Source organism: Fonsecaea multimorphosa (assembly GCF_000836435.1).
Source record: "Fonsecaea multimorphosa CBS 102226 unplaced genomic scaffold supercont1.4, whole genome shotgun sequence".
Taxonomy (NCBI): Eukaryota; Fungi; Ascomycota; class Eurotiomycetes; order Chaetothyriales; family Herpotrichiellaceae; genus Fonsecaea; species Fonsecaea multimorphosa.
Genome location: NW_015971638.1, coordinates 1,123,160 through 1,139,288, shown reverse-complemented (window position 1 = coordinate 1,139,288; position 16,129 = coordinate 1,123,160). Strand labels below are relative to the sequence as shown.

Genomic DNA, 16,129 nt, shown 5'->3' with positions numbered 1-16,129 from the left:
GCTGGGTTGAAGGTGGGAAGATGAGCAAGGCTGCGAAGCACTCATCCTGTGTCTCGTCTCTCGCGAGGCTCAGCCTTGCCGAGGCTGACGTCACGCAGCCTTGATCAAAAACAAGGCTGGCTTTACACGCTGGATTCGCAGCCGCAGTTTCTGCCGTCTGCACAATCACAACAGCATGGCTTCGTACGTCTCGCACATGCTCGAGACCGTTGACATATTACTGACAGACCACAGGAATCTCCTCGAAATCCCCTTCCGTCGGACTCACTCTGTGGATCTATCCTCCGCCATCAAGCAGTACATCTCCACGAAATATGATCAGTCTCCGGATATGTTCGCAGATGACCTGCGAGACATTGACCGCCTACGAAACGATGCCATAAACGTCCGCGAGCCTCATGTCAGCGGTATCAAACGCTTACAGATATATGCCGCTCAGCTGCGGTATCTGGGTGGGAAATTTCCCATTGATGTTGGCGTCGATTTCCCCTGGTACCCCGCGATAGGCTACGATCGAGACAAGCCCGTACTACAGAACAACCTACGATTCGAGCTAGCGAATATACTCTTCAATCTTGCGGCCCTATATTCACAACTTGCGTATGCCACGAACCGGACGTCGATCGATGGGCTCAAATCTGCCGCCGAATATAGTATCGCAGCCGCCGGGACCTTTTCCTTCATACGGACAGATATCCTTCCTGATATGCGCTCGACGCCACCGGAAGACATGGATGATATAACTTTGGACAGCTTGCAGCAACTGTGTTTGGCACAAGGGCAAGAATCCTTTTGGCAGATTGCAATCAAGAAGACCATGTCGGACGGCACGGTAGCGAAGCTCGCAGCGAAGGTCTCCGACTACTACATCTTTGCGGCGGATGCCGCACGCCAGTCCAGGGCCGTGAGCGCGGAGTGGATACATCATTTCCAAGCGAAACATCACCATTTCGCTGCCGCCGCTCAGTTTCGACAATCTCGATATTGTCTGCAAAACAAGCAATATGGGGAGGAGATTGCCAGGCTCAAGGATAGTCTCACCTGCGTCAACGAGGGTCTTCAAGAAGCCCGATACATCAATGCTACGGTGACCGGGGATCTCAATGGTCTCAAGTCCAAGGTCACTGAAGAGCTGAAGAGGGCCGAAAAGGACAATGATCTGATCTACCTGCAAACAACTACGCCCAAATCAGAGCTCAAGCTTCTGGACCGAACAAATATGGTCGCTGCAAAAGCACCGGCAGATATCGTCAATGGCATTTCTCTGCTGGGTGACGGAAAACCTTTCGGCAGGCCGTTATTCGAAAAACTTGTTCCTTATGCTGTCCACCAAGCAGCATCAATATACGCCGATCGCCGCGACCGCCTCGTCAACCAGTCCATCGTCGTCGATCTTGAAGCTATGACAGCTAGACTGAGAGAAATCCTGCAATCGCTCGATTTACCCGGGTCACTACAGGCCCTCGAAAAGCCACTCGGCTTGCCCGGCAGCCTGGTTTCAAAGGCCGAGGAGCTTCGACAGCAGGACGCGCTCTACAGAATCAAGAGATCAATGGAAGATACGACGAAGTTAAAGACGAACGATCTCGCTATCTATCAGGAAGGCGTTGCATTGCTCGAGGCCGAGAAAGCCGAGGATGAGCGTGCTCGAGCAAAGTACGGCACGGACAGATGGGCGCGCCCACCTTCTACCACTGCTCTAGCCAAGTTGTATCAGACCTCAAACGAGCTCCAGACGTATCTAAACTCTGCCGCCTCAAGTGACAACTTGGTGCAAGCAAAGTTCCGGGAGAACGAGCATATCCTCAAGATTTTGACTGGTACAAATCGCGATCTCGAACGATTCGTCCCCTCCTCCAGTCAAGTTACCATGACACCGGCCATCGAGCAAGCCGCGTCTCGATTACGGACATGTCTGAACGAGGTCTCCCGCTTAGAGACTCGGCGAAAGAATCGCATTGCGGCTCTGAAAGAGAAAGCCAAGTCTGATGATATCGGACCGGCTCTGCTCGCCGAAGCAGCTCGCCTGGAGCGGGAGTATCCCATGCAGAAGATCGAACCAGGTCAATTCGAGAAGCTGTTCGAAACACGCCTACAGGCTTATGAGCCTGATCGCGAAGCTCTTGTCACTGAACAAGAAGAACAAGACCAAATTATCGCTCGATTGCGCGAAGCAAACAAAGCATTTTTGGACGCTCGAAGGGGTGACACCAGTACCAAGGATCGCCAAAAGGCTCTACAGACGCTGGACACAGGCTATGCCAAGTACAAAGAGCTCATTAGTAACTTGGACACTGGAAGAAAGTTCTACAACGACCTTGCTGTTCATGTGACACGTTTCCGAGACAACTGTAAAGCACAGGTCTCAGAGCGCAGGATTGAAGCCAGTCAGCTTGAAGCGGAGCTTGCTGGTCAAGATATGGGCAGGCTCAATCTTCAGGAGACAAGGAGGGAACTAAGGAGTCAGAATACAGCGCCGCAGACGAGAAGCCGTCCGCAACAACAGCCACCTGCAGAGACTCAAGAAGCACTGACGGCACCGGCGCCAACAAGGAATCCGCCTCCTGGAGGAGTTATGCCCTCCACTTCGCCCTTGCCGGTTGGCGTTGCGGGCGGCACGATTGGTGGTGGAGGAATTTGGACACCAGACATGGGCATCAGATTTGGGGGAGCGCCAAATCAGCCTGGGCAGGCGGGTTATCCTGTCCCAAGACGACCATGAGAATCGCTTGTTCTTCTTCAGAACACTATATTCATGTTCGAGAACATTTTGGGCACAAAATATGCCGACCCCAAGATGAATAGGGGGTGGTGCTTCTTCGTCTTCTTCGTCTCCCACCCGACTCTTGAATGATTGTTCCACGCAAAATAGCAGCACCTCAGCTCACAGCCTGGAATTGATGACAAACTAGAAACCCTCATTTATCCACTGCCACCATATCAAAGCACGCTCTTGACATCTGGCACTTCACACATTTCCCAGTCTGAACCGAACGCCGCCAGCCCAAGCTAATGAGTTGAATCCGAGGTTTTTGTCGACTTCTTCTTTGTATAGTGTAGCGCAAGGACCACTCCCAATGCTCCCAGACAAACAAGCACTGTCAAGATTAACAAACAGAAGTATAGAGCCTTCTTCTTCGTGTCGGTCGGCCGTTTAAACTCGTGCTGTTGTGCTGGTGGATATCCATACGCGTGATCCTGATCGTTACCAGCAGCAACGGAAGCGCCCTTCCCGCTGGGATTGAGGGCTAAAAGGGCTTCTCCGCTCGAACCATAGTATGCAGGGTCATTGTACCCTCCTATAGTAATCAGCCTGACGCCTACAACAGTGGACCGACCCACGAACCTGAATAGATCGGCTGGTATCGAGTAGGGCGCTGAGAACTCAAGAATCCATTTGGCATTGCTTCAATTCCGTTTTCGACTGTCGGGTGCAGGAATGAAAAGGGTAGTCAGTCAGTGCTGTCTTCGCAATTCGAGGTCGCAGGAAAACTGCGTGTTAATATTTCCCATACAAAGGGTCCAGCTGAGGCTGAAGGAGCTTCCCAGCCCCGCGAGTCTAGTCCTGCATCACGCTTTCCCCATCGGTTCCCTTGCATGAAATACGTGGAAAGCTCACTGCTTTGTGGCCTTTCACCGTCCTATTAATTTTTCATGACCTCTTGCATTGGTGGCTGATTTGGACCTATTAGGAGTCGAGTCACCGCGGCTGGCCTGACCTCAAGCGTTGACTCCGGGGCTGAGCAGCGCCGCGTCTTTCAGCTGATGCTTGTTTTGACCACTGCAGAGTGCCAGCCGGAGACAACGTAATAAGGCAAGTAGAAGGGCCCAACCGAGCTTTTGGAAGCGCCCCCTGCCTCTTCCTGTGAAGATGTCTGCCAACCTCTGGCTTCTTGCACTGCTAACTCATGCGCTTACCTCTGCAGGTCTGAAGGCGCCTCATATCGAGATATCGCAGTCACCGGTCAATTGAAATGGCGGATTCAATCACTCTCGCCGTCACCGCGCTTGGTGTTGCCGTTGCGCTAACTCAGCTCGGTCAGCGCGTATACAAGTTCGCAAATTGACAGGTGGAATCGTGAAAAGCCGCAAAGACTGCAAGTGTTTCTCTTTTCAACTCTCGAATTTGATCTCCTGTTTACAAATGTTAGCATGATAATTCTCACAGTGACTCACACATGTATCCGGTGATGCAACCACCTGGCTCTTTCCAAACAACCAAATACTCTCAATATCGCACCGTACAATGGTTGAGCAGTCCACTTTCATACGTCCAGATGGCTGATTTACATCCGTTGGTTATGACCGAGAGGCTCGATCGTCAAGCACTTTCATAACTCAATCGACAAAATCTGGCGGCACATTTCCCATGGTCACATCAATCAGACTGTCAAGGTCCCTTTCAATTCCCAGCCTTTCTACCGCTCATGGCTACTAGCATGATGCTTCCTGTTGGAGACACACATACATAAGCCGTTGGAAAAGTCGTGGAACAGCCTCAGCTAGTGTCACAGGGACTGCTTTCGCACTTGACCAACTAAAACCTTCGGCTTTTCACACTGGGAAACGGCAGTGGGATCGAAGATCTGTTTCAACCTCTTACCGGTGAGCAATTCAAGTGAGGGTCGCGTATCTGCCATACAACGGAAGTGCCATGGTCATCACTTGAAAGACAGAGAAGGGTCGCAATGACCATCCTCTCTCTGCATAGGAAGGTTGCGAGTCGCTCGGAAGATATTTGCACAAGTATATCTGCGAGATCACTCCAAGACAGGTGAGTGACGGGACAACGATTTCCAAGTGATACGGAGCTTGTATTTACTGGTATAGCCCGCTACCTGTGGGGCATAGCGTCTCAACTCAACCATGATCGTGTCTAACCTTTCCAAGCCAATACCGCCCTCAAACTATTTGACCATGTTCGGCGGATATGCGGCACCTGTTGCATATTAATATGCGCTTACTTCGGAATTCCTTCAAAAGGAAGTTGGATTTTGAGACTAATGCAGATCTGGCAAAAAACGAAACAGCGAATCAGCCTTGTCAACGTCTCACCTAGTCTAGCCCCAACCTTAATGAACCAACGCTCCCAATCTTTGTCGACGACGAACCCATTGCATCTTCTCGTGCAGAAAAGCCGTAGGCTCTTGTTTGCGCCTTTGATCTACGTGTGCGAATCACCGTCAATGGCTGCATAACTGAAAAGGGCAACCTTCTGGGATGCGGCAAACTCAGCCTGAACCCGCGGGCTGGGAAGACTCGGTCACTGTCCGCGCCCAATCAGGTCTCCCAAAAGGCCGGGGAGGCTCCGAACACGATACGAACCAGGACGATCAGGACGAGCAGGACGATCGGGATGAATCTCAATATGGGCGACAAGACACAGTAACATCCAGCACAACTGGTTCTCAACCTGCTGTAACCCCGCGAAAGCCTCTTGTCAAGCGGGGAAAGGATCGGAAACCTAGGACAGTGACTTCCAAAAAGACTGTCGCAAGGAAAGCAGAACGTGACGAGGCTCTGGCGGTGGTGAATTACTCTCAAAGTCCATCGCTGCTCTTGGAACCTGATGCCGACGAGCCCTATCCTCTTCTCCCATCAGCACTTCCGAATGGGCTGGTCAAACGACACCTGCATAACCGTCAGTGATCCTGAGAAAACTATGCATGTTGTTGAAGAGGGATTTCTCCTCGGTGCTGACGAGATTGTGTCTGCAGTCCCTGACGTTCTTGCGAAGCTGGTATCCAAAGCTGCGCTGACCGGGAAGTATGGAAGATCCTTTGCCAGCAATGTCATGGCGTCGCTCTCCCAGCACCCAGCACAACTCCACGCCATGATCTTCGCGGTCATGGTGCATGACCGCATACAACAGGGGATCAGTAACCCGACAGCCACAGAGTTGATGGTCGGCACAGAAGCCATCCGCCACTTGAATACGGAAATCAGCGACCCGGACCCCAAACGAGCCTTGTCAGATTCCAACATCTGGGCCGTCCTGGTGCTTGCATACTCTGGCCGCGAAGATAGAATTAGGTCGGGGCCAAGTTACCCGCGGCAGTCCTTTTTGAGAGAGCTACAGTCAATTCATATCTATCTGAAGATGGAGATTGTCATTGAGCATGTCCTTGGCCTTATCAAAATGATGGACCTACTTGGGAACTTGCACAAGATCAAGACACCCGGGATCGCTCCGATAGTCTCTTGGTAAGCCGATTTCGCCCCATGCGCTCTCCACCTCTTCAAATGCCACGTTTATATGCAAAGTCGGAGCCGCTTCTCCGAAGCCTAAATGCTGACTTATCATGTCACTGAACCCACAGGTGCGGTATCATGGGCGCATGCCGCAGTATTGGGAGACCCATCTTTCCCTTTATATCCCACACGGCCACCTTCGTCCGCGGAGATGGTCGTCTCTCTATAACCAACCACGAGCGTGACGCCGTTGCTGCTGACCTAGGCACCCTAGGCACGGGCTTCTGGCAAGTCTGGAGCCCCAAACCTTCCGCGCCGAGCTACCTCGACGATCTGCTGACAGTCATCCGCGACATCTGCGACTTCACGGTTGTGGTCGAGAACCACGCGAGTGGGAGGTGGATGCCACGGACGTCTCCCGAGATCATCGACCAGAGAAACTTCGTTCAGCACAAGCTGATGTCGCTGTGGTCAGCGGAGGAGCTTCTCACCGCCAGGGACGTTGCCGTCGACGACCTGCAATACGAGACCTGCCGGTTAGCGTGCATCATCTACTCTTTCATCGTCGTCTTTCCCGTCCCGCCGGTGGTGGGACCCTTTGAGACTTTAATTGACAGGATCAAGCGTGCCCTGCAGGCCACCGAGTGGAAGAACTTTGACCCTCCGAGGCTGAGGTTGCATTTGTGGATCCTGGCCATGGGTGCGATCGGCTCGATAGGGCTGCCTGATCGTCCTTGGTTCCTGCTACGGATCATGGAAGTGTTGGACGAGTTCGACATAAAGGGATGGAAGGACCTGAAGGTTTTGTTGCAGTCGTTCTTATGGCATCCTCGGACGAGCGATCCCGACGGCCTCGATATTTGGAAGGCGGTTCAGCATGGACTTGATGTGCTAGATGAGCTATGAGCATGACCCATAATAGGAGCAACTCGTAATATAGATTTCTACCTGGATCGTACGCTCAGACCGCATCAAGAGCAAAACACCAGGACATCCTAATCCGGATCACTTTTTAACCCGCAACTGATAGATCTGTAGTTCATCTCAAAGATACCCGTCTGCTCAGAACGGCCTCTCTGAGGAATAAACCTCCAAAACGAATACTGCACTCGCCTCTCACCTAGGCAGAGTAGCGAGATCGAAACGACTCTGGAAACTCTGGGAAGTCCGAGATCCTGCCCTCGATGAAGAAATTCCGCAGTTCCGCCTCGGCCACTGTGATCGCACTCGTCATGGGAAGCTGTTGCTCGGGTGTCGTAGGGCAAGACGAGGACCAGGAGTTCCCCTCGTTCTCTTGAGAATTCTTGATAAGTTCAATGTCTTGAAGCAGCTCCTCGACCCGCGACTGCAGCTGTTTGATCTCCTTGGCCTGTTGTGAACAGGCCTGGTTCAAGGCCTCGTGCAGCTGTCGCAGCTGGGTCCATTCGCTCTCCAGTGCCTGGACCCGGATCTTCTGCCGGGCGCGGAAGGCTTGTTGGGCCAGTCGGTTTTGGACTCTTCGACGCTGGAGAGGGGGAAAAAAGACGAGTGAGCCGCGAGTTGTGACATGTGTTGAAAAAGGCGAAACGTGGGAAGGGCAGGTAATCCAGCAACCATACATACCTCGCGCATCTCTGCCGTCTCTCCGATCTGCATTTGAATTTCTCCTGGCGGGTTCTCACTGTCGGAGCTCGTGGGTATCCTGCTCTCAACTCGTGGGGCGACTGAAGGGTATTGCGTGGCAGAGTATTGGGAGGTGTCTTGACGGCGCTCTTTGTTAGTGTTTTCCTTTTGGCTGTGCGAGGATACGGCATGCCGTTTCTTGGGACCATAGCTCCGACAGGATCGCTGAGGGAAACTCACTGGAACTCATAGTCATGCTGGGCGACTAGGTTGAACTGTAGGGATTATTGCCTGTTGTCCCTCAGAGTCCGTCGGATGCGACCGTCTGTGCTGAAGCAAAAGTCCCAAGTATGGGTCTCGGGAGATAAATACCCCAGAAACTGTTCGAGGACTTTTGTGAAATACTTGCAGCAGCCTTAGCTAATTAAACGCCCGAATGCCAGAGGATGTGTGTGTGACTAAGAAATGAGTATGATAGTGGTTTCGAACTTTGTCAGTGCAGGAAGCAGAACTATAACAAGCAGCAAAGTGCGTAGGCACAGGGGTTTCCGGACTAAGGACAGTTCTAGGGCAGTTACCGTATGTTGGGATGGGGTTTCACGTCGGAGAACTAGTGCAGGAGAATGTGCTTCTGCAGTGCCATTGAGGCTGAGTGTACCGTCAGAAAGCGAGGGCAGTAGCTGTCGAATGACGTGGATAAATCAATATCCAGCTACCTGGGCACCCAGCTCGCCAGGTATAATACCTCGTACATGTACCAACATAGTAGAAAACATGCCCGACTACTATTTGTATACGACTCCACCCACGCTAAAATCCAACTTCCAACTACGGCTAGTGTGGCCCCTTAGTCAGCGGCAGCCACTCACGTGCTTGGCCTTGGAAATTCTCCTCCAAAGAACCCCCCCTTCGGCCCCCTCTTCCTTGCATCTCACACGCCGTCACTATCTTGCCCATCGCTACCTACCTCTATCCATGGGGTATTCCTGCTAGTCACGTTCGTTACAAAAGATTACCCTGATTCACACTCGCTCCGATCCTCGTGGTATTGAAACAAAGCTTACCCGGTCCCCAGAAGCTTCGGCGGAAAAGGAGCCTATTTTCTCCGCCCCAACCACAATGTGCGAACCCCGTCAGCCATTTGATAATAATGCCAGACCAGACCGAGGAAGGCGACCCAACCACTGCAAAGAACCCAGTTGAGCCGCCCAAACTGCGATTTGTGACTGCACGGCCCGACTCGACCCAGGCGCGACGCGAGGCTAAATCAGTCATTCGGGCCCATGCTTCACGCGCGTCGTGGGCCAAGATCAGGCAGGGCAAAAAGCAGTCGAGGCAGGAGGGCAGTTCTCAGATTGGCTCAATACAGCCTCCGGCCGTGCAGCAAACCCCTCTGGCCAATACCGGGCTAGTATCATCACAGTCAAATGACGAGCAGGACCAAGATACCTGCTTTGGGGGAGCTGGTCCCTCAGGCTCTCGACAAGTTGTGCCATCCAGAAGGCAGACCATCCTTGGATCGCACCCTGTCCCCAGTCCTCTCCACACAGTAGGTGCGGGTGATATTGATCCATTTGCCAGCTATCCATCGCGGCTGCCAAGGGAAATAGCTGCCCCCATTATTGCCCAAGGTAAGCCAGTACACGAATACCTCCCTCCAACATCTTGATCTGCAGCATTGAAAAAAGATTTGCGGCCAATTGGCGCGGAGCGACCCTTGATCTAATTCGATATACTTTGCAAACAGTCAACCACTACTTCAATATCATGTTTCTCCCGGAGCCAGATGGCATGGAAGAGAGCGTCGCACGCCATTGGATATCTTGGTTCATGAGTGACAGCACCTTGTTCCACGCCCTTTGCTTCGGCCAATTAGCCAGGCTGTCGGTCACCGAGGCTTCTGGCCTCAACCCAGTTAGTCAGAGAGCAAAGTGGTACTGCTACTCGGTGGTGGTGGGAGAGGTCAATAGACGATTCAGTAATGCCTCTACTCGATGTTCCGACGAGAGTATTCTTGCCGTGCAGGCGTTGGCGTTTCATGGTGACAAAACAGCAGCCCACGACACGCGCGAACCTCCTTACTCGCCCTCGCAGGGCCCACTGAATGCTCTGCAGGGCCTGGATACATACGCAGGTCGACTAGATCCCGTGCACATGCACGTCCACGGGTTGGCAAAGATGCTGGCCATGCGGGGAGGCGTTGACGACATCAAGTTCCCCGGTTTGGCGGCAATGCTGAGCTAGTAAGAATGCCCGTCACCAGGGATAGCCTGTTTCTCCACCTTGTTACTTGCATGTCACTGACTCGATGTCTGCTTGACTTTTGATGGGACAGTGGGGATGTGATTCTGGCGTCTCGATTGCTGCAGAGACCGACCCTGCCCTTTGTGCCAATCGGCGAGTCTCCGGAAAGGACCCTGGCCAGTGTCAAAAGGCCAGGCCATCCTCTAGCTCAGCTCGGCTCAGGGTTTCAGATGCTCTACGATCTCGTCCCCCCGGAAATGGCCCAACAGCTCTACAATGTCCTCCTGCACCTTTCGACATATCTGCTGGCGGTTGAAGACTACATCATGGGTAGACCGCAAGCCCAGAGCATGTTAACACTCGCCGACCAAAGGAACTTTGTCCAGCACAGCTTAATGTCGATGCACTCGAGTCCGGGGGCCACCACCACGACGTCCGCAGACGACGGAATGTACTCACTCCAACAGGCCACCTGGTGCGCGGGTGTCGTGTCCAGCCTCATCAGCGTCTTCCCCATCCCTCCCGCGCGAGCACCCTTTGCAAAGCTTGCCTCACAGATCAGGCAGCATCTAATAATATCCACGTCGAGCGGCGGCGGCCACGACGGCAAGGGATGGCGCAAGGGCGCTCCGCTGATGCTGTGGATCACGTTCATGGGCGCTCTCGCATCCACGGCCGAAGACAAGACGTGGTACATCTCGGTGCTCGAGCGGCTCGTGCATAGGATGCAGATCCTGAGCTGGCAGAGTTTGAAGGAGAAGCTGCTCAATTTCCTCTGGTTCCCCACCACAAGTGACATTGACGGGCAGCGGTTGTGGAGGGAGATACACAATTCGAATCCGTTCAGGTAGGGCGGAGGACTTACATCTTACAATTTGAGAGGAAGCTCAAAAAAGAGGACAGCCGAGGATCAAGAGAGACAAATCACGAGGTATAATATGTGTGCGCGAACACGAGTGTCTTTGATTTACAGTCCGAAGGAAGACGAAACAAGAGGACAGTCCACTCGCATTGTTATATCCGAGGCCTCCCAGCGAGATCCTATTTACAACAAGTCTTGTGGACGGTGCCGCTTCAAAAATGCTGGAGACCAGAAACCCATTGAACGCGCCAGCCGTAATGCATAAGAAAAAGGGGGAAAGGGCCAACTTTCAAGCTCAGTCAAACGCGGCATAGACAGTCTCGCCACTCATCACAGCCTCGCCTGATCCTCATCGGCGCCAGCGACAGCGTCACCATTGATTCTCCTCTCCGCCCTCCTCAGCTCGTCCAGTTCGCGAGCGGAACCTTCAGTTTCGTCCAGCTCGGGCGCAAAGCGGCCCATGGTGCCCGGGAATCGGCCCTGCAGGTACCGATCCCAGGCGTCTTCGACGACCTCCTTACCGTCATATCCGAACAGGAACTTCTGAAAGACCGGGTCTCGCCAGCGGTTCTGGTATCCCTCAAACGGCTCGTCCTGCCACGCGAGAAGTTGGCGATCGCGCTCCTTCTGGCGGGGGCCGTCGTGGAGGTGGAAGATTTCCCTCCCATACTGCGACGCACCCATGACCACACGCGTGGTGCGGGGCTTGCGCAGGCTCTCGTAGATGGTCAGCAGGTCGGGGACCTGGGCGCGGGACTCGATCTTCTCGAACAGGTGGCCCAGCACGGCGCCGTCCTCGACGGCTTGCGCAGCGCCCTGGGCCAAGTACGGCAGGGTGGCGTGGCAGGCGTCGCCCAACAGGGTGAATCGGCCGCTCGGGTGGCTCCAGGTGGGCATCTCGCGCGAGTTCTGCAGGCGCCATTTGCTCGTGTCCTTGCACAGCTCCAGCAAGGCCCGCAGCTGCGGGTCCCAGTTCTTGAACAATGCGTGCATCTCGTTCAGGTCGGCCTTTTGCTGGTTGATGAACTCGGGCAGGTTGTCCGGGCACGCGATCACGATATTGTACAGGTTACCACCCTTCAGGAGGTAGGAAACCACATGTGAGTCGGGTCCCATCCAGTAGTTGATATTGGGCACTGCGACGAGGTCGCGCAGCAGTGGGTGGGACTTCATTGACTCGGCAGGGACGACGATTCGGTAGGCCAGATCCCCAGTAAGATGGGGTGGATCGGGGCGGCCCAGGAGCGCTTCTCGACAGACAGATTTGAGGCCGTCAGCGCCTATGATCAGATCTGCGGTGAAGGGCTCGGAGCGGTTCTTGATGTGCACGGCTGGGAGCTCAAAGTCGATACCTGTCACGAAGCAGTCCAGGCGGATTTCGACGCCCTGGCGCTCGGCTTCCTCGACCAGGATCTTGTGGTAGTCGGCACGGTGGATGTGCAGGTAAGGATACCCATAGACGGATTCGCAGTGAGGGATGAGGGGCTGGGTGGATAGGACCTTGCCATCGCGGTAGGAGCGCAGGATGAAGCTCTGGGGACGCACCGAGACCTTCTCAATGGCCGGAAGAAGGCCCCAGCGAGACAGAATGCGGGTGCTGTTGGGTGGGAGCTGAATGCCTGCTCCGACCTGAGCGAAGATGGGCATTATTAGTTGGAGGCATCTCCTTTGGGACTGTTTAGTGAATAAAAAGATGGCCCACTCACCTCTCCCAGGGCAGGCGCCTGCTCCAGAACAGTCACTTTGTGGCCAGCTCTAGCAATGGAAATTGCAGCTGCCAGTCCTCCAAGCCCTGCACCGACGATACAGACGTGAAGTTGAACTTTCCCCATGGCTTATTTCCGGTTTCCACTTGCCGTCTGGGATGGGAGGGGATTGATGATGGTAGGCGTGCGTAGGTATGTAGCGGGATAAGGCTGCGCGAGATCAGGGGCCTTGAAAAAATGACGTAAATTCAATACCCCCCGAGGCTCCGGGTCACCCAAGTCACCCACTACTCTGATCAGAGTAGTGGGCTTCTGATAATATGTTCCCTTCAAGAAAGGAGGGTGGGGGGGGAATTTTCCGAAACTCCCCCAGGGAAGAAATTGGTGCACTTTGAGGGTAATAATAATGTGTCTCGGAATGGTCCGAAAGCGGAGGGTGTGTTTTTTTCTTTCGATATTTTGGTGATGCCCAACACAACGAAATCGTTATCACGGCGGTTGAATAACTCAATTCAAAGTTGTGTGCTTTGGGCGATGGAATGCGTGTTCAACGGCGGTTTCAATCAGGCGACAGGATTCGAGTCAGCCCGTAAAAATTCAACGAGTTGCTGGACTCTACCGCCCTTCCAAAATTCCCCCGCGAAAGGTCGAGATTAGCTTGCTTAGTACTCCTCAGTACGAATCTTGCTGGGCCGTAAAAAATTGTATAGACTTGGTGCAAGTCGCGGCAAACAATCACACTCGCACAGAACAGACCGGAGAATGGGGAAACGAGTATGGCAGAGGTAGAGATGCAACGATTGCAAAACTGTGATGTAGACAAGAGGTAGAGGAACAAAGCCAACAGGTGTTGGGTAGTGATATATCTCGTTCCATTAGCTGGCCGTTGGTACTGCCGTGGTGGGATACCGAAGTAACAGTAATTATTACCTCGTGGCTGGCATCACTCTGGCGGAAAAGCATTTACAGGTTGTCCTTTATTCGCCTGTGGATAATAAGAGATTGAAACGCATTGATCAGTAATAATGGGCGCAAGACAGATGATCCCAGAACAGGAACACACCGGCGCTTGGTCCCACAGTACCATAGTACGAGAGAGACATGATTCTTTAAGCTGGCTCCCTCGGAACGTTCCTTGGTAGTAATTATCAAAGGCCGCCGCTTGACGCGGGCAGCAGCAGGGCCAGGCAATTTTCCTTTGTGAGAGGTTTTGGGCTGTCGCGGGCTCCTCAAGCGGCTTTGCTGATGGTATTAGCGTCGCGTGGCGACTCCAGGGGACATGACAATAGCCGACTTGGCCCCCCCAAGACAGTTGTTCCTCTCTCCCAAAAGCTGAGGCGCTTCCCTCGGCGGGTGCAGCTTTCGGCAGTTGAGGGGTTCAAGATTTCTTGGTTTCCGCGATGGCGAGCTCGTTAATATCATGAGACTTCGTGCCAGCCCTGTCACCCGTGGCACGGATTGCCGTGGGTTAGGTAGGTCATGACTCCCTTATTCCTCTCTGATCACAGAAAAAAAGACAGAGAAAGCGGAAAGGACTCACTCTGGGAGGAAGGAATCAGCGCTGCTGCGGGTAAGCCAGGCCCAGCAGTTGTAAGGCCGCCTCTCAATACGGCCTCGACGGGTGTCAAAAGTACCAGTTCCCACAAGACATGTCTCTAGTATTCAGAATGCTTGCAGAATACAAATCTTCGGCACTCTCGTCTGTTAACTATATCGTCTCCTGGCTCCTGGCTCGTGCCCCTCTCCGTCGTCGTTCTCATCCGATCCTGCCCCTTGCTTGAAGCCATAAATTGGCGGCGAAATGATACACACCGTGGCCATGGCTCTTTTGCTACCCATAAGCCGCATCCAACTGCCGATTGCCTGCCAAACCGCGAACAGAAATAGCAAAGAAAAAATGGTGCTCAAGAGAGTTGAGTTGCCATAACACCCGGACACATTGGCAGGACCACTCTCAATACTATCAATAACTAAAGGAGCGCGCTGTAAGGGGTAGATAGGGAGGTAGATAGAATTACCACCAGTGTCTCCGCACCCAATACGTCCGTCTCTTTGTCAATGCCCGCCAGCATTGTTGGCACACGAAAATGGCTTGTTGGTTGCCCCATTTTCCACCATGGCCGCGATGCTGGAATATGTTCCCACAGCGAATAGAATGGCAGCAACCAGAATGTTGACACAGTTGAGAACGAAGAGAAAAGCCTTGGCACACGTCCATTTGCCGTACAGATTCAGGTGCATCCAGAACATGCCCGACAGTCCAAACGTGAACCAAGATGCAAACAAGGCCGAGGTCAAGCCCAATAGGTGGTTGAACACTGGCACGGCTTCAGCAATGAGCCAAGCCCCCAGCCACGAAATGCTAACGATGGCAAACCACACTCCATATGATTTCCAGGTCTTCTGGTGCAGCAGGTCGTCCTCTCGGTTTTTCAGCAGTCGCACGTACAGGAACTTGGCGCCCACATGCCCGTTGACAACCCCGGCAATGACAATCGTCGCAATTGCCACCCCATACGCAATCTTCCTGACCACTGGGCTAGCACTGTCCAACGCCGGACTGGCAACATTGTCTCCAGCATAATAGTACACCACCACAGCCGTGATGATGTACATGGTAATGTCGCTGCACTGCAGAAACGCGAGGGCCTTTGGGAAGTCGTTTGGATTCCTCAACTCGGAGATGAAGGTGAAGAAGGCAACGTGGCCGGCATACGCAAAGACCATATTGGACACGGCGTTGAATCCGTCCTGGAAGCTGAGACCTGGTCGCGGCCACAGTCGAACATGGATGACCCCATCTGGTCCGGCTCCTGGCTTCGTGATCGAAACCCCGATCATGGTGATCATGACCGCTCCGATGATACTGATGAAGCTGGCGATCGAGTAGTAGGAAAGGTGTTTCAGGGTCCGTGGCAGCGTGAAGACGAGGCTCAAAACGGTGCCAATCACCATCCAGATAATGGTGCAGGCGCCGTGGTCCGTGATGGCGTTCATCATGATGGAGAAGGTCAAGATGTGACTGCCCATGATAAAGACGTAGAACAAAAATTGACCCCAGCCGAGAATTCGGTCCCCCCATTTGCCAAATAACACTCCACCGGCGCAAGCCATCGAGTGAATGTGAGGGTATCGCCTCTTAAACTGTCCGATGACAAACCCGGTATATGAAGCCATCGCGCCGAGCAACACAAGTAAGATGAGACCTGGTACGATGCCCAAGGTAGCCATGGCGGCCGGCAGTGAAAGGATACCAAGAGAAATGGTTTCAGCGACCATGACCATTCCCGCCTGCCACCAGACCATGCTCTTGTATTCCACTCCACCGTCTGTCCGGCTAGCCATAGGGTCGTTTTGTTTCTCTTGCGCCATGTTCCCGCTCTTAGGGGCACTCTCGATATTGCTAGGGTTATTGGAGACCAACGTGTCGCCGCTGGTGGGAGGACTGTCGTCGCTGCCGCGGACGTCGGAGGCCGACGTTCTGCAAGAAAGCTCCATGTTTGGAAAGACTTTAGGGTCAAGG

The 16,129-nt window shown here is 53.4% G+C and overlaps 7 protein-coding genes across 7 annotated transcripts; 3 read left to right on the top strand and 4 right to left on the bottom strand.

Moving 5' to 3' along the window:
* Positions 1–175: 175 nt before the first annotated feature.
* On the top strand, positions 176–2,722 carry Z520_03067 (uncharacterized protein; the record flags this gene model as incomplete). The annotated part of the gene is made up of 1 exon (XM_016773580.1): positions 176–2,722. The coding sequence occupies one exon, from the start codon at positions 176–178 to the stop codon at positions 2,720–2,722; it is 2,547 nt and encodes an 848-aa protein (XP_016635637.1).
* A 287-nt stretch (positions 2,723–3,009) lies between these two features.
* On the bottom strand, positions 3,010–3,404 carry Z520_03066 (uncharacterized protein; the record flags this gene model as incomplete). Its single annotated transcript, XM_016773579.1, has 2 exons — positions 3,010–3,299; positions 3,347–3,404. The coding sequence occupies 2 exons, from the start codon at positions 3,402–3,404 to the stop codon at positions 3,010–3,012; spliced, it is 348 nt and encodes a 115-aa protein (XP_016635636.1).
* Positions 3,405–5,220: 1,816 nt separating this feature from the next.
* Positions 5,221–7,098, top strand: Z520_03065 (uncharacterized protein; the record flags this gene model as incomplete). The annotated part of the gene is made up of 3 exons (XM_016773578.1): positions 5,221–5,641; positions 5,718–6,204; positions 6,321–7,098. The coding sequence occupies 3 exons, from the start codon at positions 5,221–5,223 to the stop codon at positions 7,096–7,098; spliced, it is 1,686 nt and encodes a 561-aa protein (XP_016635635.1).
* A 214-nt stretch (positions 7,099–7,312) lies between these two features.
* Z520_03064 (uncharacterized protein) lies at positions 7,313–8,050 on the bottom strand (the record flags this gene model as incomplete). The annotated part of the gene is made up of 3 exons (XM_016773577.1): positions 7,313–7,696; positions 7,795–7,943; positions 8,035–8,050. The coding sequence occupies 3 exons, from the start codon at positions 8,048–8,050 to the stop codon at positions 7,313–7,315; spliced, it is 549 nt and encodes a 182-aa protein (XP_016635634.1).
* Positions 8,051–8,944: 894 nt separating this feature from the next.
* Positions 8,945–10,889, top strand: Z520_03063 (uncharacterized protein; the record flags this gene model as incomplete). Its single annotated transcript, XM_016773576.1, has 3 exons — positions 8,945–9,425; positions 9,542–10,037; positions 10,130–10,889. 3 exons carry the CDS (start codon positions 8,945–8,947, stop codon positions 10,887–10,889), a joined length of 1,737 nt encoding a protein of 578 aa, XP_016635633.1.
* Positions 10,890–11,230: 341 nt separating this feature from the next.
* Z520_03062 (uncharacterized protein) lies at positions 11,231–12,732 on the bottom strand (the record flags this gene model as incomplete). The annotated part of the gene is made up of 2 exons (XM_016773575.1): positions 11,231–12,529; positions 12,607–12,732. The coding sequence occupies 2 exons, from the start codon at positions 12,730–12,732 to the stop codon at positions 11,231–11,233; spliced, it is 1,425 nt and encodes a 474-aa protein (XP_016635632.1).
* A 1,929-nt stretch (positions 12,733–14,661) lies between these two features.
* On the bottom strand, positions 14,662–16,104 carry Z520_03061 (uncharacterized protein; the record flags this gene model as incomplete). Its single annotated transcript, XM_016773574.1, has 1 exon — positions 14,662–16,104. One exon carries the CDS (start codon positions 16,102–16,104, stop codon positions 14,662–14,664), a length of 1,443 nt encoding a protein of 480 aa, XP_016635631.1.
* Between the last annotated feature and the right edge of the window lie 25 nt (positions 16,105–16,129).